This window comes from Oryzias latipes, chromosome 13 (genome assembly GCF_053564925.1).
Source record: "Oryzias latipes strain Hd-rR chromosome 13, Olatipes_Hd-rR_3.1".
Classification (NCBI taxonomy): domain Eukaryota; kingdom Metazoa; phylum Chordata; class Actinopteri; order Beloniformes; family Adrianichthyidae; genus Oryzias; species Oryzias latipes.
The window spans coordinates 33,394,899-33,419,180 of NC_136249.1; the positions used below are offsets into that span (position 1 = coordinate 33,394,899).

Sequence of the window (24,282 nt, forward strand, 5' to 3'; positions counted from 1 at the left end):
GTTGGTTGCTGTTCCTCACGTCCATCAAATGAAGCAAAGGTAGTTTAATCCGTAATATGCTGAAATGCTTCAGATTATGATGTAAATGGAGAATAATTGAGTCAAATGAGCTCCTACAACATGAAAATGAAGGCTTTCAGACTGTGCAAGGAGCAAGATATTTGTTCTTGCACTATCACAAGAACCCAGCAGTGAGAACTTTGCTCTATGACACAAGGCTGCAAAAACAAATGAAATGAGATGCAAGACATTTTTTCTTTCACGTATAGATGTGAGAACTCAAACAGAGAGAACTTTGTTCTTTCACACAACCCTGCAAGAACAAATGAAGTGAGATGCGGGCCCTTGCAAGACATTTTTTCTTCCAGGTACAGATGTGAGAACACAAACAGAGAACTTTGTTCTTGCGCACAAAGCTGCAAGAACACATGGTGACATGTTTCTCTTTGCAGGACATTTCTTCTTTGACAGAGGGATAGGAGAACACAAACAGAGAGAACTAAGTTCTTTCACACAAGCCTGCAAGAATAAGCAAAGTGAGATGTTCGTCCTTGAAAATCTTTTGGTTTTTGCACAAACAGATGTGAGAATACAAACAGAGAGAACTTTGTTCTTGCACAAAAATGTTTGAGACCAGACAAAATGAGATGTTTGTCCTTGCAAGACATTTTTTCTTGCACGTATAGATGTAAGAACACAGAGAGAAGACAAGCTTCCAAGAATAAACAAATGAGATGTTTGCCTACGCAAAACATTTGTCCTTGCACATATGGATGTGAGAACAGAGAGAACTTTGTTCTTGCACACAAGGCTACTTGTCTTCCCAAGACTTTTGATCTTAAATGTAGGGCTGTGAGACGAACTTTCTGTTCATAGTGGACACTGTGTGGGATGAGTTTCTTGCTTAAGGTGTGGTCAATCCAAAAAAACGTTATTCGACGGGTTCTTAACCCAAAAAATGAAACCCTCCTTTCAAACTTCTGTTATTTATCATCATGCAACATTTTCATACAAAAGCACATTTGGTTCACTGTTAAAGGTACATTTTAGAAAATAAAACATAAAAAGGACAACTGTCTGTTGTGGAACTGTTTCTCTGACCAAAGAAGAACCCGAAAATCCCGGTTTGATCATCCAGAGAAAGCATATTTGTGGACATTTATGTTCACACATACTGTATATTTGAGTTTACCTCTAATGTAAGTTCATTAGAGCAGCATTATAACCAAACAGTGAACTGTAAACCACTGAGGTCAAAGGAGCAGGAATGGAGAAGACCTTCCTGTTCAGGTGATGTGGTCCTGGGATGACTGCAAGATGGGACAAATTCATAGAGAATGGAAAAAAAGTCCGGAATGGAGTGGGGAGAAGTGAGGAGTCCAGCAGTTGACTGATGTTTCTGACATGCGTGCAGTGCGAAGACTGACCAGCAGAGGGCAGAAGAGCGCCGCTGTGACCCGAGTAGGATCTGCACAGGTGTCTGCAGCTCCGGATCCTGCAGCCGTTTGCCTCTCTAGTCTTCCTTCAGGAGGATGTTCTGAGGATGACCTGCTTCACAGAAGCTCCCACTTACAGCTGTGGGTGTCGCGAGGGTCCTCTGCTGCCACAGCCATCTCTCACACAGGTGTGTGCAGCTATGTGGGCGGGACTCTCAGCGCACCTGGATTTCATCTCCACTCACAGCCCTGTTGCGTTGTAAAGCCACGCGTAAAGTTTGGCACAGACTTCTTTTTCTCAGACGCTCTTTTAGATTTAATCCCAAGGTCCTGCATTTGAATTCTCCCCCCTGTCCAGACCCGAAAACTGCGCGTTTCGGGTGCCCCTCCCTGCCCGTGTCTCCCCACTGCAGTCTGAAAGCGGAGCTGACACAAAGGGCCCTTTCTCAGCCCCGCTGGGAGCGCGGCTCTTAAAGGGCCAGAAGAGCCGCAGCCTCAGCAGACAGACACGCAGATCAGTCACCTCCACGCAGACATCAAAGCGCGCAGCAGCGCGGCGCAGATGCGCATCTGCAGACGCTTTTATTTAGACTGCAGCTGATAAAAGTCCAGATTGTTTTGGCTGAAAACCCACAGCGCCAGCGGCGCGTAAATGTCATAAATGAGAGTCTGAAGGGAAAAGTTTGAGGAAGCAGCAGAACTTCAGTTCAGCAGCTGATCTGACAGTTTTTTGGTTGTTGATGAAATCACCAGAGTCCTGAAAGAAACGCGTCTTTGCGCGTCATGAATGCGCGAACGAGGGGCCGCGCACAGACAGCCGGGGGTTCACAAGCTCTCAGAGAGAAGGAGGGAGACTGAAGAGGAGGAGGAGGAGAAGTGAGAGGGGAGGAGGGAAAGACTGAGTTGAGGAATTTCAATCCTGTTAGAAGGGGGAGAGGGGGAAGAAGTCAGGGGAGTGGAGAGGAACTTTGAACAACAACTTCGTGGATGTTTGCTGCGCTTTTTCTCAGGATCATCCAACAGGATTTGCGGGCTTTTAATTTTTTTTTTAGGTTTCAAGGTTTTCTCGGACCGTGTCGGTTCCACGCAGGTTCGGTTCTTGGCGCTGCTGAGATGCGGTGATGGGGTGTTTTTGCGCCACAACCGCTGTCCCCGCGCGCCTCCTCTCAGGTGATCCGCTCCCAGGAGCCATGGCGCGCAGCCTGGCTCTCCTCAGCCTTCTCCTGGCGTCCTGGGCGCCGGCGGCCGCGGCGCAGCTGTCAGGTAAGCCGCTCCTCAGCGGACATCCGGCCCAGAGGGAGGTGATTGGGTTTCCATGCGCAGGTTTCCACCTCAGCTCGTCTCCTCTTTCATGCAGATGTTTCTGTGACTGTCAGCACACTCTGTCATGTTAATATGTTCCTGGAAAAAGTTTTTCTGGAAAAACGACCCCTCCCTCCCCACCCATGTTTCCAGTTCACACTACATTAAATCCATCCTAATTCAGATTCCTGGTGATTTAGAAACTTCTTCATGTGATGAGTTTGAAAAAAATCCAATCCAGGATGTGTTCAGAAAGGTTCCTCACCTGTCAGGACGGGGGGACTAGCAGTCGAGCAGGGCAGTGATGGATGACCTGACGGGTGGAGGAGGCTGGAAAGTCTGCAGAGATGAATCTGCAGAATGGAATGAAGAGGGGCAAAGGTGCAGGCGTGAGCGGAGGGGAGGAATCCTGCAGAGAGGCAGGAGGATTTGTTGCTCAGACCCTGAGAGGAGGTTCGGCTGTTTCCATGCCAGGCGGATCCATCTCTCCCGAAGGCTGTCATGGTTCCATGTGGGACAGGAAGGAGGGAAGCGGAGCTGCTTTTGTCAAGCGCGGCGGAGAAACAAACCGAGTCAGGGGTCCGGTCTGAAAGGGCTCAGCCAGCCTCACAAAGACGTGGAAGACAAAGAGGCGGCCGGGCCTTTCAGCCGCTGCTCGCTCCCACGTTTGTTTATGAGCTGCATCAATGTGATCTGAGGATCGGGAGGGAAACTCAGGGGACTCATGGCTGTTTCCACAGCGACTGGGTGGAGGTCAAAGGTCGGCTCGAACAGACTCAACGCCCCGCCTGACAAGCTTGAGAAAATCTTCCCGAGTTGCATCCGAAGCCAAGAAAGCTTGAAGCTATTTTTGGCCTGCAGTCAGAGAAAACAGTTTACTCCTCCTGGAGTCTCTGGGATCCAGCAGAAGGATCCAGCAGATTGATTCTGCAGAAGGATCCAGTAGGAGGATCCAGCAGGAGGATCCAGCAGGAGGATCTAGCAGAATGATTCTGCAGAAGGATCCAGCAAGAGGATCCAGCAGGAGGATCTAGCAGGAGGATTCTGCAGGATTGGATGTTCATCATCAGTTTGTGCCCCCCAGCTCCCTAACAAGAGGCCTTTGTGGCGGAGCAGCGCCGACCTTCCTGCTCAGCCTCGCTATCAGCGAGAGGAACAAGATAGGCCGACTCGTTTCAAAGTCATCCAGGGGGGAGATAAACTGTGTTTCACCTGCTCTTATCGCCGCAGGGCTGCTCAGTGCCAACAAACATGAAGCAGACGCACAAACGAAGCAGGCAGAGCTGTCCCATAACTCAGCATTCTGCATGTTTCACTGACAACATAAAGATCCTGACACTTTATTTACATCAGACTTTAAAAATCCCATTCATTCCTTGGATCCATATTCACATTGAAATAGCTGAATCAATCAATCAGACTTTCCTTTTCTTTTTAAGTAAATTTTTTTACATTCTTTAGCCAAAAAACTGCTTTTCTGTTAGTTTTTATTAAAATAGTTTCTAATTTCAGTAAAGAAATTTACTTATTCATTTATTTTATGACTTAATTATCTGTACTGGGCCTTTTCAAATCATCATTTTCTATCAGCTTTTGAATCTGTTGTGTTTTATGACTTTTATCATGTAGAGGACCTTGTGGGCCATGCAGGTTGATGAAGGTTGCTCCTCAAATAAAGTGATGGATTGATGAAGAAAAATTCCACTTCAGTTTAAAAACACAACAACAGTTATTTTATATTCAAAGAAAGTTGCTTTTCAATGAAAGTTGAACCCGTAGGTTATCATCTTAAAGGCATTCTTGAAGGTGTTTATATTTGAGAAGTGAAACGTCTCCCAGAAAAGACAGAAGTCCGGTTCCCTTAGAGCGGAAAACACGCCTCGGTTGGACGACTGAGATCCTCCACAAACATGCAGGTCGACTTGTTTGAATCTGAAATCCAAAAGAATTGTGGGTACCAACATTCAGCTCGGTTAAGGAATGATGACCAACCGTTACGTTGGCATGATTTATGGCAAATCCAGGCTTGTTTTTGACTGAGTCTGAACCACAAATGTATTTTTCCCATGATGTCTTAAGTTTGCACCTAAAGCTCTTTGCTCAATCAAACCTTAAAGACCCACTCCCATGAAAAAATAACGTTTATATTTGATGTTTTTAACATGTTCTTGTTCACCGTTAATTAACGTTGGGTTGGGGGTGTGAGGGGCTGTATGCTAGCGGGAGAGCATGGAAATGGGGAGGGGACGCCCACACCTCAGAGGTGAATTTCTAATCAACCCCTGCCGCTCTGCAGAAAGTATGTTCTAGAAAACGACAGGCTTTTTTGGAATCAAAGCTAAAAAACCACTGATGATCAGAGTGGGACTTTCAGGATGGAACGCTTTGAAAGGACAATAGATTCTTCTCATACGTGAGGATCGCTTCTCACTTGAATTTTCAGAATGTTTCTAAGCTGAATCAGAGCGAATGACTAAACTCCCCGTCCATCCCTGCAAACCCAGAGCTTTACTCTCACAGGCTGCTCACACGTGACCATTCAAGACGTTTCTATACGCCTGCAGGGCTGGAGGTGACGACGATGCAGCAACAATTTGTTCCTCGTTGGATTTCAAACGTTTTTTTAAGCTGTTGCATATTTATTTTGGTGGAACAAGAATTTCAGGCACAAGTCTGCTGTCTACCTACTGCTGTTTTGTTCTGGCATTAAAAAAAAACGAGCCTTTAAGTTTTCACTTTAGAAGCTTGATCCTCACAAAAAAACAAGAGCTTTACAAATATGGTAAAAGCTCAGGATTCCATTTGTTTTTAAAATGACCTTTAATGTTTTCGGGGTCAACCTTTTCACATACAGTTTAAAATAACCCTCCTCCCTCACGAGTGTTTGTTTTTTTGTATGTTTGCTGCTGTGAAAACACAGATAAATTAAAATTTTAGATGACTTTCATTGGAACACTTAACATCAGACGGTTTTTTATTTATTTTTAAACGTACCCCCCCTCTCTGCTTTCACCCCCTCATCACAGATTTGGAGTTTGAGCAGAGTCCTGCCTCTGTGGTCACATCTCAGGACAAACCCATCGCACTGCACTGCTCCCTGACAGGAATGTGGGAGGAAGAGCAGGAACCCCCGGATGTCCTCTGGCTAAAAGACGGGATGCCGCTCGACTTTGCAGAAACCAACCAGTTTCAAATTCGCACGGGCAGCAGCAGTTGGACCGTCAGAAGCATGCTAAAGTGAGGATCAGGGCAGTGGGTTAGCTGTTGGTTTACACTGTGTCTGCTGTACAACACGCGCTCCTGAGCATGTCCCGGTGCCGAGCATGTCCAGGTGCCAAACATGTCCCGGTGAAATCGTCTTTAAATACTAGTTTCTTTGTTTTTCTAATAGAATCGAGAAGGTCCAGCTGTCAGACATGGGCTCCTACAGATGTGCTGTTCAGTCAGAAAGCGGGCGCCTCCTCTCTGAGGAGGGGGTCATCCAGCTGGAAGGTGGGTTCATGTCTTCTTAATCCTCTTCATAAGCTCCTTCTCTTCTTCATTGACCAGCGTAAGGATCATTAATTATAAAAAAAAAAAAAACTTTGGTCTGAGGCCAGGATCTATTTCAGAGCTTTTTTTAGCCTCCTGCCAAATTCTGATGTTTCTGGCGGTCCTCGGGGAAGACCTCATTTTGTATCTGTCATTTCTCACTAAACAGGCAAGACTTTCTATCTGTATGTATTTATTTATTTATTGTCTTTTTATATCTATATTTTAGCAGTTTTATCTGTTACTATTAGCCGTACATTACTGGTATTTTATTGGTATTTCCAGTATTATAGGTTTCTAAAAGTCTTCAGTCAGTTGAAGTCACGTATGAATTAGATTGGATCAATTAATGATTAATGAAATTACATTGAAATTTGTATTCATCCCCGGTCTGAACTGTGTCTGAAGGCTGCAGGTAAACCCAGTTTGGTTTGCTCCTCAGGTATTCCTCATTTCTCCGTGGAGCCTCGGCACATGTCGGTGGTGGCCAACGTCTCCTTCAGCCTGAGATGTGCGGCCCACGGACCTCCGGACCCGGTCAGGGTCATCTGGTTGCAGGACGGCGCTCCGCTCAACTCTCTGGACGATCACATGGCGTTGTCCCCCTCCACGCTCAACCTCACAGGTAACGTAAACCAGTTTAACTAGTAAGACCGTCGGGTCAGAACTGGGCTTCCAGTCCATTTCAGATTCCCCTTTTTCCCAGGTAACTTTGGGTGAAAGTGGTTTAATCCTAAACAGGAGTCCACTCTTTCCCTTTGAAGACTGATTCTTAAATGTTCTTTAACAAACTAAAACCCAAATACTGATTAATGATGATCAGTTAACCTTTTCTACTTTACAGATTAAGCCAGTTCAGATCAAATCCCCTCTTTAATATCAATGGGACCAAAATGGCAGAAAAACAAAAATCTGCTGGTTTTCGATTTTCCGTCCAAGTTTATCCAACAGCGTTAAACTAAAAGTGACTGAAGTTATTTTCCTGAAGGCTAAGGCTGAAGAACATCAGCTTTAGTCATACATATTCTAAATCCCATTAGATTTTAAATGAAACTTGTCCTTATAATGTCTAAAACGTTTTTTTTCCTTAAGATGTCATAACTTTGCTTTATCTTAAACACTATTTTTGGGTGTTTTGGTGCAAAAATGCATAATTCATACCATAAATGACCATGCGATGAGGTGGAAACCTGAAGTTTTATGAAATGTTTTAAATACACATGAATGCGGCCTATTGGATTGAAGCAGGAAGTCAGCGCAGAGACCTCAACAGCGCCGTGACATGAGCCCATCTTTTGGGCTGTGTGTGGTCCTCTCTAGAAGTCTGCAGACTGTTGGTCCTGCTGAAGTTCATTGCATTAAAGTAATCAGGCCAAGAGTTGATATATGGAGGAAGAAAGGGGTCGGGTTGCATAAAGAGAAAGATTCTTCTCAGTGTTTCTACGGACAAACCTGCATTCTGAGAAGGTTTGTCCGCTGGTCAATAAAGATGAGCTCCATATTTCTAGCAGAATTTGTGGGGCTGATGTTAAAGGTTCTGAGCTGATGGGGAGGCTGTGCTGAAGGGACCGGCAGGAACGACTGGGGCTGATCGGTGTGAATATGTTTTTTGTCTGTAAGATGAGCAGAGATGAGTGTAAACTCTGTCATGGTGGAAAAGAGAGGAAACAGAGTCATTAACAGATGAAAAACAAGAAAAAGATGTGAGTGAAAGATGGAGCTCAGAGATACAGGCGGAAAAGAGAAGGGGGCCTAGGACATAACTCTGTGGAACACCGCTGGAGATGCAGTGACAGTTTGATTCCTTCCTGCCAGGACAAACGTGTACCAGTTAGGAATTCTGGTTTTAATATAACCTTAATGGATTTAATTACCCTCAGCATGTGAAAAATGTTCAAACCTGTACAGGGCACACAGGTGACCCACAGGGAACATAAAAGCCGTCGTAGCTTCCAAAACTTTCTGTTCTTTTGAACGCTGACGCTGAAACGCTTCCAACGCCTGTGATGGCCGGGATGCTTGTAGAACGCTGTGTTGAATGTTTGGTAAATCGTTGTTGCTTAGTTTGGTATAAAATGGTGACAACGCTTGAACACCTCTTTAAGCAACGCTTTGTCATAGCCTGTCATGTAAACAACACAAATGCAAATACTTCAGTTAAAACATACATCAATGGCTATTATCCCTCCTTTTCTCGCAGCGGAGCGTTTTCAAAGGAACAGACATGTCGCCACTATAGTTGTAAACCGTAGTGAGAAAGAGCCCATTTCTGCAGGCGTGCTGCATGCAACAGGTCAGAGTGAACACGTATGTAACACGTTAGTGAGACACAGGCATGTTGTATAGACTTTTCTTTTTTTAAATACCCCCAAATCCTGTGCACCTGTGTGTGCAACCCTTACCGTCTGACAGCATCACACGTACCTCATAAGTATGAGGGGCCGTATAAGACATTATTTATTCTGAACCATTCACATTCATACATTCTTGCTCTCACTGTCATATATACTCTCTTTCGCATACATATATTCTCTTACGCATCCATATATTCTCTCTCTCACATTCATACATTCTTGCTCTCACAGTCATATATACTCTCTTTCGCATACATATATTCTCTTACGCATCCATATATTCTCTCTCTCACATTCATACATTCTTGCTCTCACAGTCATATATACTCTCTTTCGCATACATATATTCTCACTTGCACATCCATATATTCTCTCTCTCGCATGCATATATATTACTTTACACATACATACATTCTCACTCTCATTGTCACTCTTAAAAAAGAATGTATGTATGTGAAAGACAAGTATATATGAACGTGTGAGGAAGAGTTTATATGTGTGTGTGAGAGAGGAGTATGCATGAAACGGAAGTTACTTTGCATGAAAAGGAAGGCACTTTGAATGAAAAGGAAGGCACTTTGCATGAAACGGAAGGCAGATGATTTCTCGTGCTCTGATTGGACGAGAGGCCGCCACCTCCCATTTTGAACAGACGCTAACACGAACCAATAAGAAGGCCATCGGAACCTTAAGAAATATTTTATCTTCACCTCAAGTGGTCACAAATCTGTCTGCATCTCTAGAGACACAAAGGAATGTCTCAAATACCAATAATGGTAATAGAAGTGCCACCGAAACAGAAAATCCGTATCCACCTTATTCCTAGCCCCCATGAGCCTTTGCGTGAATTATGGGCGACACTTCCTGTAGACGCTGGAACACGCATTTACATTAAAACAAATTCCTCTTGTTTTCGATCCATAACTACATATAAATGTGGGAAAACCAGCTGTCATTTCTTAAAAAAGGCAACGGTGAGGTGGAGATGAAATATTTGTTAAGGTTCCGATGGCTGCAGGACCCCCGTGGCTACTTCTTGCCGGTTCGTTTTTAAAAAAAAATAAACTTTATTAACAATATCTTGCACATACAAAATACCAAACACAAAACTCCACTGTGTGCAAAATACAATCTTCACGTTCGCCATGAGAATGAACAAAAAAAACATAATGATAACCATGTAAAACAGGTTATGCAAAAAGAAAACAAAAATAATAAGGCAAAGGAATCTGTTAAAGTTTCAGGAGAGACCATGTTTCAACTGTTCTGACAGCTTTTTTGTTAGTGGAAGATTTAATACTGTTCACATACAAAACCATTTCTTTCTGAAAAACATAAAACACGTTTTTTTTGTTGGCATATTTACACTTGTGTATAAAGTATTTAGCCATAATTATAAGTAATTTAACTACATATATTTTTTCTGCATTAAGTTTTTCTTGTTTAAAATATCCAAAAATAATATGCTCGTAAAATAATCTATAATCTTCACATAGATGAGTTCTTATAAAATGTATCACATCTTTCCAAAATAGTTGAGTGAAAGAGCAAAACCAAAAAAGATGAGGCACAGTTTCTGGTGAGGAATGACAGAATGAACAGTTTATGTCCAGATCTTTTTTAAACTTAGTAAAGAAATGTTTCACTGGATAAAATTTGTGAAGAATTTTGAAAGAAATTTCTCTGATTTTATTGGTGATGAAATACTTTTGTGGCAGGGTCCAAACCTTTTCCCACTGAATTCTACATCCAAAGCTGTTCCAGTATGAGATAACATACGGTTTTGTGGCAATCTCATTTTGAAACAGAGAACGGATACTTTGATTATTCCTGCTAGCTGAAAAACATACCTTTCCACACCACAAGTCTGTTAATTTGGGATTTCTTGCTGGTTCATGTTAGCGTCTGCACTGTAATCCCTAGCGAGTTGACTGAACTTAAAAATTATTGTGTAACAGATTACGCAACAGTTAAGTTATATTATTAAAACTTTTAAGTTAACATTTATTAAAATTCATATTGTCAGTTGGCTTACATTTGTATTATTTCATATAAAAAATATTAAGATTCCTCAATTTATAAAAGAGAGATTATTTACTTAAAGTTTTTAATATTTTCCAACTAAAAAACGCTTTAACTAACTATATTTTTATAATATTACTCAACTCATAAAATATGTAAAATTCACTCAAATGCTTTATAAATTCTTTAACTCATTAAATGTGTAGCATTGAAAATATTTAAAATTCTTCAGCTTAAAATGTATTCTAAACAGAGATATTGATACTGCCCCACTACATTTTAAAGGCTAACATTGATAAAAACCAACAAACGTGAAGGCCACACAATAGTGATTGCTTAATACACTTTTTTTAATTGCTCTTTAAAAAAAAAGCACAAATATCAAGAAGATGAAGAAACAATCAGTGAAATAAAACTGCATTATAAGAGTGCCACACAACATATTGACAAAAAGAGTTGGTTTTGTATTTTACGGCAGAAAAAGCAAATGATCACAACAAAACACATTAGTTACATAACATTTAACCAACAAATAGTCCATTCTGGAAGACTCACTCAACGAAACATTCTCCCGTGTCAATAAACGTCCTTTCAGTGGTTTGCTGTCCTCAAGGCTCAAGACAGCATTCTGAATAAATATGAAGGCAAGTTCAAGTTTTTTGGGGTGCTGTAGGTCCAGAGCATAGATGTCCCCAAAGAGTTAGAAGAGATTAGTCAGCCAGATCTGTGGGACCACTGACGGCAGCATCAGGAGCGTCACCACGACAACTGAGAAGATACCCACAGAAGTGTCTGTGAGGTCTGGTATTCTGGAAAATACAAAACAAAAAACACAGATGAGTTCAGACCCTCAAAGATATTCATCACACTAATGTCCAAAACTGACATTCCTGCCATCTGTCAATAGGAATCTTTTCATGCTAACATTCTGTTAGCTTTTAATCAACTGGCTATGATGTTTTAAGGACCAACTCCAATTAAAATTGTGTTTTTAAAAAGTTCTTTAGCATTTTTCTGAAGGAGGACATTTATAAAATAATTTAAGACTAAAGATTCATTTTTCTTTATTCAAATAATGATGGATCAGGAGCAGAAAAGGTAAACGAAAAGGTTCCCGCGCCATCCAATCAGGAGTCCCTGATGTTCGCCTTTCATCTTCCGTCTCAGTTTTAAAACCATTTAAAAATATCACTCAGTTTACAAACTACAAACAATTGCCCTATTTATTATGTCACTCAATAAAATCTCAATCAATATTAAAGGATTAGTGAAAACCATTGACAGGGAGTCGTGTGCACTTACTGTACAGGTCTTGAAGAAGTTGGAGGCATCTTCATGCAGATAAACAGGAAGTGCAAGGAGGACAAGTGCCCGTCTCATGTTCACGTCACGCTGGTCCTAAAAGAATAAAAAGAAATATCCATTACCTTTGAAGCAAATGCAGAGCAAACACTTCCATTATTTATTTAAGGAACTTTAAGAAATAATAAAATGATACCTTTTCTAGATGTCTATTTCTAGTAAGAGGACAATACAGTGTTTATGTCATGATCCACTTCAGGTCAAAGACCCAAAGTCATTTTTAAGGCAAGTTACACCGTGGCTTCTTACAGCTGTTTACAAATGATTTGTTATCCGTTTTTGAATTATGCACATTAGAAATTCACCTGGAGGTCATAAATCCTAACCAAGCTGGCCAGTTCCTGTCTGTTTTGGTGGACTTAGTCTCAGAAAAGGGCAGCTTTAAGTTACACAAACATGTAAAAACTGCACAATTTCCTCTGACTGCATCTACTCTACATAAATCCATTTCAGATCTTGACAGATGAGTTTTCATGGTTTCAAATGATGGAATGGTGCTAATGCAACATCATTTTATTATTGTAATATACTGTCATAAAGACATGACAATATTCCAAAGTGTCTCCACATACATGGCAGTGGAAACACTTTGGAATATTGGCTATGTAGTACTGCAGTATTATATGTAGTACTGCATAGTGCCAAAGTAACAGAACACAACTTGCACCTCCATTCCATTGTGCCACCTTCAGCCTGCAATCTAAATATGTTTAGTTCAAATGTAAATAATTTCAGCTCTATTTAGACCTTTGGCTAGTTAAAATGTGCATAAATGTTTCCATGCTGCCGTATAAATCTAATAATGGTAATAGTTCAGGATGAATATATTAAATAAGTATAAAACTCACCCACTGACACCTCTTTTCTGGTGAAATGGTGACTTTCTGGTGAACTTTCTGAAGTTCAGTTTCTGAAGTTCAGTATCTGAAAAAGTCCAAAAGAGATTTTTCAATGTTAAAAAATGTTTCAATTATATTCTGATCAAAAAACATTTATTGCACTACACAACCTATTGCATTTTTTGTTTTTTTAAAATAGCTCTAGACAAATAACTGAGACAAGTTACCTCGCTGGCCTTGGCGTCTACCTGGAGGTGAAACACTGAACACTGTAGTTCGGTACCTGAACACAACACGAGCACGTTGATTAATTTATTTTTACAAAAACCTTTTTTATAACGGAGATCAGTGATTTATAAAAGCTTAAAGCTGCATTCAAAACCCAATGCTTCCATGTAGCAACCAGGCTTAAAACTGTTGGCGGTAGCTCCTCCCACACAACCGTTAGAGGCTTTCAGTGACATTTTTGGACAAATGTCCAGCAGCAAACTTTAGCCACAGACAGAGGCCTCCAACGCGAATTTCACACGCGGATCACGTTTAGTGTGATTGCAGCATAACAGATCATTTCTACCTCTGAAAAAAAAAAAACCTCATCACTGTCGTAACTTACGGGCAGAAATGCATTTTGGGTTTGGCTCGCCATACGTCTGCTATGACAAACTAATCATGTATACATTTCCACATTAATCTCTAAAACAATCATAACACACATATGTTTAAACAACAGTAAACCACATTTACGGTAGTATAAGAGCATTTTTAAAGCATTCATTCATAAACCATGAACGATACTTACCAAATTAAATCAGGGCTGAAGACAAGACGGCACCATCAGCGATGAGGCGGATGGAAAAAAAACCCGAGGTTGGGGCGTCTTGAAGCGGGACGAAATCGCAACGCTTTGCAGAATAATAAAATGCTCGACTTTCAATTTCAAACGTCGCATACTCGCATTCGGCAAATCCAACATGGCCACCTGAGCTAACGTGGAGAAAACGAAAGACCCTCCCACCAGTACGTGATGACGTCATAACGCTACTTCACGGATCTTAAAATTTTTGAGTGCTAGATACAAATAAGCTTTAAAATATTTAGCACTGTTAAGTTAAATTTGAAAAAATCTTGATAGAGCTTAATACTTTATAGTTGAATCAACTACAAAATGACATTTAAGTTGTGTAACCTTAATAGTTATGAGTCAGTACAAGTGATAGGGTTTAAGTGTGTTCAAAATGGGAGGTGGCGGCCTCTCGTCCAATCAGAGCACGAGAAATCATCTGCCTTCCGTTTCATGCAAAGTGCCTTCCTTTTCATTCAAAGTGCCTTCCTTTTCATCCAAAGTCACTTCCGTTTCATGCATACTCCTCTCTCACACACATATAAACTCTTCCTCACACGTTCATATATACTTGTCTTTCACATACATACATTCTTTTTTAAGAGTGACAATGAGAGTGAGAATGTATGTATGTGTAAAGTAATATATATGCATGCGAGAGAGAGAATATATGAATGTGCAAGTGAGAATATTTGTATGCGAAAGAGAGTATATATGACTGTGAGAGCAAGAATGTATGAATGTGAGAGAGAGAATATATGGATGCGTAAGAGAATATATGTATGCGAAAGAGAGTATATATGACTGTGAGAGCAAGAATGTATGAATGTGAATGGTTCAGAATAAATAATGTCTTATACGGCCCCTCATACATAAGTGCAAACAACTTCTGTTAGCACAACAAATACTCTGTGATACACTTAGCCACATCCACGACAATGGTACGTTCCATTTTCATGATTTTGGTCATGCGAGCCTCAAGGGAAATGCAAGACACACCTGCGCCCCCCTTAACATGCAGCCGCTCCTCTCTACGACCCTCTTCGGACCTGGACATCCCAAAAACCTGCAGATCCCGTCAACCCCCCGTACGGGTACTGCGATTCAAGTTTTACTCAGTAGTTTGTGGTATTTAATAAACCAGTAGGTTATAAAAATATTTCATTTCATATGTTAGAAACTGTACCTGATTCATGTGTGGAAAACCTTGCAGAGCGTCAAAGTTTCACCGAATAATAATAAATGTCAGCTAAAGATGACGTTAATTAAAACTAAAAAAACATCTGTATTCCAACGGAGGAGGTTTCAGAGGTCTAGTTTGGCCTGTTTAAGTTCACAGAGTTTAGATGATGGGTGAGGCTGCGGGACGAGTTTAAAGTCGAGCTTGGGAATGTTTTTTGTTGAGGAACTTGTAAATCCTCAACTCTAATGGTACATAAAGTGAGTGTGGGGCTGTGACTGCTAATTGTTCTCCATCTCAAAGACTTCCAAATGCTTGCTTTTTGGCGCAGGCTTGTTACCCCCCCCCCCCCCCCCCCCATTGGGGCGCTGGGTCGGCGCGTTGCCAGGAGATCTTTGCGGTTGTGTTGTAAAAGCAGATCACAGGAGGGACAACAGGGAGATGAAAAGCTAAGGCACAGAGATTAAGGAGGTAGAGGAGGAACAGGAGATGGCAGGCATGTGTGGAGTCCGGCGGCAGAAAGGACGGGCTGAGTCAGACGGAAGGAGGACGCACATGGCGTCCACTGACTCATCTGAGCGAGCTGCCTGATGTTGACCAGGACCTGTTTGACAGTATCCCACACTCACATGTTTGGAATGGGCAGCTGCTCTGGTAAACCACACTTAAACCAGTCAAACACAGAAATAGTCTTTCAAAAAGTCCATAAAGAGAAATGGCATGAAGGCCATTTCTCTTTGGAGAAATAAAGGAGACACAGACGCCTTTTAGGGTTGAGGTGGTTCAGAGGAGCCTCCTCTTTGTCTTGAGCGTGTTTACGTACCGCACTGAAGTAAAGCCTTGATCCAGACTCATCCGTTTCCAAGACCTTCATCCGAAAATGGGACAGTTTTCCATGGAGGTGGTTTTTTTATGGAAACTGGCAGCTCATTTTTAGTCCTGTTCTGAACTTTTTTAGAAGAAAAGCATCTATTGAGGACAAGAGAATAGAATTCACGTTTGTGATCAGCTGGTTATTGAGCGATTGGTTTGTTTTAAAGAAAAAAGGTTTCTTACCTGGTGCTCTGTGGCGGTCCTCTCCAACTCACCGACTTCATCTCCGTTCCCGGTCACTGCGTGCGCGTATGACCGGGGGTTCGAGCGTTGGCGTTGAGTTTGGAGTCCTGATCTTGGTCATCCAGTTGTTCCTTGAGTTCTTTCAGAGTTCGTTCAGAGCTTCTTCAGCACATGCACCAGTTTAGATTGACTGGATCTTCATAGTTCTCACTTCCTCTGTTAGAAATTCTATTGATCTCTTGAGGTCTTAGACGTCAACATTTGCTGGGCTTTGAAAATCCTTTTAAAAAAAACTGCCTGGACTTATGACCTGGACTTGAAATTTGTCCAAAGTTTTGCTGTAGACTAGTTTTAAAATTACAGTAAGTCTCTTTGTGGCTTTCTTACAGTACCGATCATAGACGCAGAATAACTGTTTTTGCCGTCCATGATGCTTTAGTACCAACGGCCCTTGCCGCTGGCTACAGGATGTCTGCGGGGGAAAACTTGTTCGGGGCAGACAAATGCTCAAAATATCAAGATTCTAGGCCACTCATTGAACCCGTAGAGCCATAATATCCGTGCACATTTTGTGTACGGACATACTGCAGATTCTTAGCGAACACTTAACCCTTGTGCTATCTTAGATGACCCCACCCTTATATTGACGTGTTCTCCCTACTATGACAAAGGTGGATAAGGGTGGAGAGATTTCCTGTAATCCATGGACACCAGTGAAGATCACAAATCATTGAAGAACAAAGGTTCAGAGCACTGTCTAGTGGGTCTAGATGACCCAACGTTAAAGTGCCTAGGATAGCACAAGGGTTACACGACTTGTAAGGGTGAAGTAGGAGAGACGTAGGGGTGTTGTACGGATTTTTCTGCGCTCTGCGCAAGGAGCCTGTTTCACGATACGCTCACCACACGCACAACAATGGTACGTTCCATTTTCATGACATCCCTTGAGGTGGCCGTACGAGCCTTAAGGAAACTGCAAGACACACCTGCGCTCCTCTTAGGATGGGGCTGCTCTTCTCTACCGCCCCCCACGGACCCGGACAACCCCAAAACTGACAGCACCCCTTGTACGGGTGACTAAAGCTTTAAAGTAGTATGATAAAATAAGTTGTCCTTTAATGAAGTTAGTATTCCTTCATTAATGCAACAGAAGCACCAACCCTGTTAGCCAACACTGCGAGGGAACCGATCCAATGTTTGCTGCTGCTGATGCCGATAATGAGGATGAGGAGGATGATGACAGAGTTTTTTTGCGGTCTGCTGGTAGGGAAGCACAAAACAGAAGAGCATGTGTCGCAACCTACGGAGGGCTTGACGAGCGCTTGCCAACGCAGCTAATGGTCATCTCTCACCCCTTCCTCCTTCTGCTCTTCCTCTCTGACTTCAACCAACGGAGACCGCACTCCCTCCTCTTCATCCAGCCACAGAACAATGGATGCATGGTGCCGCTGGTGCAGGACGGCACACTGTGTTCGTCTGTGCGAGTCTGGGTTTCATGGCTACTTAGCAAAGTTGGGGTGTCGGAGGCTGGAAGTCACGTGTTTGGGTGTGCGTGTTTGCCAGAGAGATGTTTGGAGGGGATGAGTCACTTTGTGAGGATTCATTCTGCGCTGGAAGTCAGTCTGAGTCACGTTAAGAGGCGCTGCCAGTTCTCCCCTTTAGCCCTAAATCACAGTCTAGTTCTGATGGAGAAAAAAACACAAAGCATTTTGGATTTGTTTTTTACCTCCACAAAAAATAGATTTGTCGGATTTTGACGCAGCTGATGCAACAAATAATCAGGACAAGGAAGAGGAAGTAAAAACGGATCCTAAAAGTCCCCCTCTGATCATCTTTTGATCTGTTTTCAAAGTGATCTTTTAGTTCCAATTATGCAGCTTTTAGCCCAAATCAGAAAAGCTGTGTCGTTCTCTCGGACATAGTTTCTGCAGAGCGCAAGGAGTTCATTAGAAAATGGGTATGCCTGCCCCCATTTCCCATCATCCCTTTGTTTACACTCTCTCCCGCTACCTTACAGCCCCCAACAGCAGCAATATCACAGCTGATTCCTGATTCCCCACAATTTGAATTATCATAGGAGTGGGTTTAGCCCATTGCTCACGATTGAGTACAAATTTGAAGAAAACTAGGCTTAAAATTGTATTTCTGAGTGTATCTTTTTTCAGGTCGCTGTGAATCAGGAGCGGCTTGTAATTGTCATAGAAGTTACTTCACACACAGGCTCCCTGCTCCGCTCCATTCTGATCATCCACTTACTGACAAATGGATCCATTAAAGTCTTTGTTTTCCTCGTCTGAGCTGGACTCTGGATCAGAACCGTACGACTGGATAGCTACGATATGCTCGTCATTTTTGTTGCACCGCTAATGCTAGGTTGGGGTTGTGAGGGACTCTAAGTGTGAGTGTAAGAGTGTAAATGAAGGGGATGATGGGAAGAGGGGGGGCTAACTTTGTGCCAAAAGAAAACTGCCGCCCTGTAGAAACTATGTCCAAGAAAAACAACACAGGTTTTTGGATTTAGGCTAAAAACGGCATAATTGTAATAGCACTATGATTATATAGACTCTTGGAAAAAGATCTGAAGATGATCGGGGTGGGACTTTAAGGAGCTTTTACATGTCTTATTTGCTGACAGACACAAAGCCATTACGTATGAAAATGTGCTTTCACTTCACTTTCCTCCTGCCAAGGAACAACGCAATGTTGTTTTATATGGAAACTATTATCCTGCCATTGCTCTTTCAGCGCGATTCACCTCAACATGATTCATCTCCGTGCACCAAGCAAAGGACTGTGATTTGGAGAGGTCTTTCTTAAACCTTTCCTCTTCTCATCCAGGTCTGAACAGAACCAGCACCTTTTCCTGTGAGGCCCACAACAGCAAAGGCGTGAGCACCTCAAAATCCGGCACCATCACGGGTAGGTGTGAAGCCTCGGGGGCACGAGCCCCTCTGGGGTCTCTCTACTGACGGTTTGTTTGCCCTCTGCGTCTTCCAGTTCTGCCATCGCCGCCGCAGAACGTGAGCGCCGTGGAGACCAATCAGACCGCGCTGCGTTTATCCTGGCAGCCCGGTTTTGGAGGCGACTACCCGATTGTTCGCTGCTCTGTTCAGGTGAGGGGTGAAGGTCAGCTGATCGGCTGCCTCATTAACCGAAGGAGGCCCAGTTTTCCCTCCGAAAGGCCCTCCCCGGCTCATTCAGGCTCCGCAGGATCGGGTTTCACTCTGGGAAAGTGGCCTCCCGGCCTAATCTGGTGTAGCTCCACTCCCTCCCGCTGTTGTGGCTGAAAGGAGGAACCTTTTTCAGGGGAAACAGGGAGCCATGCAGCACCACCCCGAAACGTCTGCTTCTAATAAAGCTGCCCCCCCCCCCCCCCCCTACACCACCTCCCCACAGGGTAACAAGACAAGGGGCCCAGGCTCAGCAGAATGGGGCAAATATCTGGATTGGACCCTTCATTGTGTGTCGATGCAGAGAAAGTGAGTGAGAGCAAACAGGTTCCTGCTGCTGCAGCTGAACTGTGACTCAGGCCCGATGAGGAGTCCTGGACTTTTAGGCTGCGCGGTGACTCACCCTATTCCACACCACTTCCTATTAGCTTGAATCACGCCACGAGCAAAAACAAAACCCGCCCAACCCGACCCATCAGCAGCAGCTCCCGCACCAACCTGTTTGTGCTCCCCCACCCCAATGCTCAGCGGAACAATGAGGCAGACCGGCGGCTTTCATGTGGCTTTCATTCTGCTGCCGTGAGGATTTTCTTTCCTCTTTACGAGCGTTTGCCGCTGAGACTTTGCAGAGGCAGCAGCTTTCTGCCTCCGATGGTTTGTTTTGTTTTCGTGCTTCCCGCTGAGCCACGGTCACGTTCAAACACAGCCACGACTCAGCAGATGTGGTGACATTTCTGTGGAGAAAAATGGAAGAAGAAGAAAAACGTTTACGCAACGACATTATGGATGCTTAGTGAAAGAATGTTGTCTGGTAACACCAGAGCAAAGCAAAGGGCTTAACATAAAACACTAAAGGAAAGATTTAGTAGAAGTATTAAAGGAAACACTTAAGGAAAGTTAAAAAGAACTGAATTTAAAGTAAAGAGCGGATGTGTAAAATTAATCAAATGCAGCAAAGAACAGGTGGATTTAAATGTGTTCCAGCTGATCTAAGGCTCCGTACACATGAGAACGTTAGTGTACGGTGTTCACAATGGACTCTTGCCCAATACCTGTAAGTGTACCGGCAGTTGGAAGAGTCTTGGTGCAGAAGTCAAAGTGTGAAAGCCTAGGTGTGGTAGTTTTCCATCTGGGCACGAATAGCAGTTATTCATTTCTCCTCTGCTGATAAATGGTCAAACGTTTGGCACTTGTGTATTTTCAAAAAGACGCTACTCATACCTCAGGATGGAATCAGAGTCCCTGATTGGTCAAAGTTCCACAAAAAACAAAAACTTGTGTAGCATGGGAGCTTTGAATGCAGAAGCCCTAAAAGCTTGTTTACATCGGCCGATTCCCAATTGGTTCCTTTCCTCTACGGCTTCTCCACGCCGCTACATCTGTCCCGCCACTATTGATGACGTGTCCGGTCATCTACGTTCGCGCGTAGCTGGGAATGCTTGGAAAATACATAATATTGTTTTTATAGCAATAAAAGGTCATGCTAAAGCAAAAACTCAATGCTTACATTTAAATGTAAACTTCTGTGCTTCAGAGCCCCGTGAAGAAATGCGTTTCTCCTCCTCGCCACGGAACAGCCGAGGCAGAGGGATACCGGGCCCAAAGCCGCTGGGGGAATTTGGATTCGGCCGTAGACTAATCATCGGAAGCGGTCGCTAAAACGTCTTTGGTTTTGGTTCTAAAGCTAAAACCCTTATATTTACACATCACAACGCTATTTTTTTAAGTCCGTTCTCAGGTTCTACATACAAACCGGGAATCATTGAACAGACAACAGCTAGAACACCAAACATCTGACCTGTGTTTCACTTCCACATTTCTCAGATTTTGATTCAAAAATCTGATTTTTTCTGTTATAAATGACTGAAACTGAGCAAATGAGACTTTTGTTCATTAAAAATTGTAGATTCTTCTAAGATGTCGTTGGAAAAACTTCCACAGAAGTCAATTTCATTCCAGAAAAATGGATTTAGCATCCTTTAACTGTAAATAAAAACCCATTGAATTGAATTTCAAGCCCCGCCCTCCTGTGCTCTCAATACTGAATACTAAAAGCTTCTATCTGACCGTTTCAGGCCAAGCGGTCAGCAAAGTCCTTCCCGGAGAGCCCAGACCAGATGATCCTCAACCAGAACGTCCACATCCCAGCTGCCACCGTCCTGATGGAGGAGCTGGAGCCCCACAGCCTGTACGCCGCCAGGGTGGCCTGTCAGAGCAGCCAGGGCCTGTCGGAGTGGTCGCCATGGGTGGAGCTGCAGACCGCAGAAGGAGGTGAGGCATGCGTGCCCTGAAATGCCCACTCAGAAGCTCAGACATGACAACACAACCAACAGATTATTGTGTTTTTTTTAATGCTTTCTGCAGATAAATTGAAAAACTTTTACAAACATGTCAGCGTTCTGAAATGAGGGCAGGAGTTTTCATTTTCTGTTCCGTGATGCTCACTTTTAGGATGGAAAAATGTTGCTGTGAGCAGACTATAAAACACGCAATGAAAGATTAAACACTTTTGCTCCTACTGTGCAAAAAAACAATGCTAAAAAACAGGCCAATAGTATTTAAAGTCTTAGTCTAAGAAAACAGACCAATAAAATCCCCCCAAAAGCTATAAATCTGTTCAAGAAAAAGCAGAACTGATTTTTAGTGGCCGTTTTTTTTTTAAGTTTGACTCTTTTATTAGGCCTTCAAGAGCGGGGAGAAATGACCCGGTGGGTCAGAAAGGACACAAAAGAGACAAACAAGAACCGAGCAGTTAGGATCTTGGAGAACCCGAGAACTATTTTTCATTTTTCATTTTGCTTGTTCATTTTGTGTGGCAGTAAAATCACAGCGGCCAAAACATTAAAAATAAAATAGGAAGTAAGAATAATAAGCAATAAAACTGTAATATAAGTAAATAATAATCATGAGTGAAATACAAAATAGAAAGAAATATTAAATAGTGTCCAAATTTGACCCTGTAGATTGGAAGGAACCCAAAAAAAATGTCTCCTGAATTCATCTCAGGAAGAAAATGAACAAAGTTGTTAATTTCTGAAAGTCTGATGACTGGAAATGACTGCAGAAGTGGCTCATTTATTTTTGGTCAGAGCTCAGTTCTGGTTATTCGTCCCCAAATGTAACTATGGGGGCGGTTTACGCAAAAATGTGCATCAGATAAAAAAAAAAAAAACAGTAACATTTCTTAGTTTTTGGTGCTGATTTTCCGGACTGTACTTCTGTGAGGCCGAGCTGGAAGTGAGTTCCTCTGTGGAGGACGGATCCACGCAGAAGAGGAACGTTCTGGTTGAAACGGAGGCTGTGATGGTTAATCGCTGAAACATTCTGAAAACCTTAACGTGTTCTGGTAGCATCTTTCTCACATTGGAGGACATGATAAAGAAAATTAAGCTTAAAATTGAGAATTTCTTTATTCAAGTTGTTGTGAATCAGGAGCAGATGAAAAAAGGCCGTTTGAAAATGATCGTATTTGTGACGTAGAAAGTACGCTGGGTGGGGCCACAAGCTCCGCCCCTTTCTTATGCCTCCACTCGAAGACACATAGGTCCATGGACGTCGTTGTTATCCTTGTCTGAGCTGGAATCTGGATCAGAACTGTACGGCTGGATAGATCCCATAATGCTCGCCGTTTTTGGAGTTGATCGGAGTGAAAGACTTCCATTTGTCTTCGCCGTGCAGGAAAACGACGGCCTGCTTAGCGCGCCCGCCAGATCAATCACACGTCTTGGTAGCTTATGGTGCTCGAATAGGCTCATCAATTTCTTCACGCCTCGGAGGTGAATTTTTGATAAACTCCTGCTGCAGGTTTTTGGGGATTTTTGGGTAAAAGCGGCATCATCATACTTAAAGGACTAGTGCGAACGCTTTGGAAATACATCAAAAGAGGATCGAAGTGGGACTTGAAAGAATTCTGGCTAAAGTTAAAACGCGTCTTTTCCCCATCATCATATAAACTAAATGGTTCCTCTTCTGCCACCTACGGTTCGGAGGTGGAACAGCTCATGAAGCGGAGGGAAACGTGGTAGAAGTGAGACTTCCAATCTTCTTCCGCTGTAGATAAATATGACTTCTGATAAATATGAGGTTCCATCCCTTAAAACTACGGTTGGATGGAGTCAACCCTCTGGATTCTGTGGAGTTTCAGGTCTCAGACTTCCTCGGCGTGGCCTTTGCTCCACTGCCGTTCAAGTATTTCACAGCATCACGGAAGAATGCTAAAACTGGAACGTGTCAGCTGAAGGTCGGTTTCTCTTTTCTGAGCCGGGAGCATGTTTCCCTGATGTTCAGAGGCCCGTTCTGGCCGTGCCGCTTCTGCTCCGTGTTTATGAAGCATCGCCGCTCTCCAAAGTAAACAGTGGAGGACAATCCCCCATCGGAGCCCTCAGTTTGGCTCTGCAGCGAGGTGGGACTTTCCATGCCAGCTCACGCCGTCTCCCCGCGGATAAACAGATACACGATGGAGACGACGGAGCAGGGCGGTCCGCCGTGGAAGCTGAAACACCAACGCAGCGTTTCTCATCTTCTCATAAACAGGAAACCCAAAAGAGGGAAGCAGAACTTGTTAGAATTGAAGCTGAAAGTATCGGTTCTTTTTTTAAAGAAAAAGTTCTAACAACTTTTGTTTCACTTCTGGAGAAAAAGTCAGATACAATCATTTCCCCTTTGAAGAAGGAATCTGTGGGATTCCCAGGATGGATGGATGGATGGATGGATGGAAGGAAAGATGGATGGATGATGGATGGATGGATGGATGGATGGATGGATGGATGGATGGATGGATGGATGGATGGATGGATGGATGGATGGATGGATGGATGGATTTTTATCATCATTGTCTCTGGTACAATGACATTCTGAACGTGCTCCCTGGTCCGTGCCACACTCACACATAAGAACAACAATTTGCCATGGTAAAACTTACCCCTAAAAATGAGAAATTACACATAAAAATATATTAAAAGTGCAGGAAATTCTAATTTAGTTGCTGTTAGATAAACGTGCCTTAAAGTGCGTAAAATCCAGGATACACAGTAAGTGTTAAAACTGTTATAACTACAGTACAGTGAATTAAAAAAAACATCCAGTTCAGGCAGTCTAGATGGAGTCGTCCAGATTTAATTATAACATGTTTGTTATAATAAAAAAAATCTCTCTTTTAAAAAAAAGTTGTTGCATCTCAAACACTGCAG

General features: G+C 42.9%; 1 protein-coding gene and 2 long non-coding RNA genes across 3 annotated transcripts in view; 1 reads left to right on the plus strand and 2 right to left on the minus strand.

The window, feature by feature from the left end:
- The first annotated feature begins 7 nt into the window (after positions 1–7).
- axl (AXL receptor tyrosine kinase) overlaps positions 8–24,282 on the plus strand; it is a 38,465-nt gene continuing 14,190 nt past the window's right edge. The window contains exons 1-7 of the mRNA XM_023961299.2: positions 8–2,699; positions 5,765–5,975; positions 6,130–6,230; positions 6,712–6,894; positions 18,762–18,842; positions 18,921–19,036; positions 21,169–21,364. Of these exons, the coding sequence (XP_023817067.1) occupies positions 2,558–2,699; positions 5,765–5,975; positions 6,130–6,230; positions 6,712–6,894; positions 18,762–18,842; positions 18,921–19,036; positions 21,169–21,364 (1,030 nt within the window). The 5' untranslated portion in view covers positions 8–2,557. The remainder of the gene's footprint in view (positions 2,700–5,764; positions 5,976–6,129; positions 6,231–6,711; positions 6,895–18,761; positions 18,843–18,920; positions 19,037–21,168; positions 21,365–24,282) is intronic.
- Positions 2,684–3,318, minus strand: LOC144981551 (uncharacterized). The gene is made up of 3 exons (XR_013647152.1): positions 3,181–3,318; positions 3,004–3,091; positions 2,684–2,805 (listed from the first exon to the last, which is right to left on the minus strand). It is a non-coding gene; the product is annotated as an uncharacterized LOC144981551 (long non-coding RNA).
- On the minus strand, positions 11,314–13,785 carry LOC144981550 (uncharacterized). The gene is made up of 5 exons (XR_013647151.1): positions 13,646–13,785; positions 13,074–13,129; positions 12,856–12,931; positions 11,948–12,043; positions 11,314–11,454 (listed from the first exon to the last, which is right to left on the minus strand). It is a non-coding gene; the product is annotated as an uncharacterized LOC144981550 (long non-coding RNA).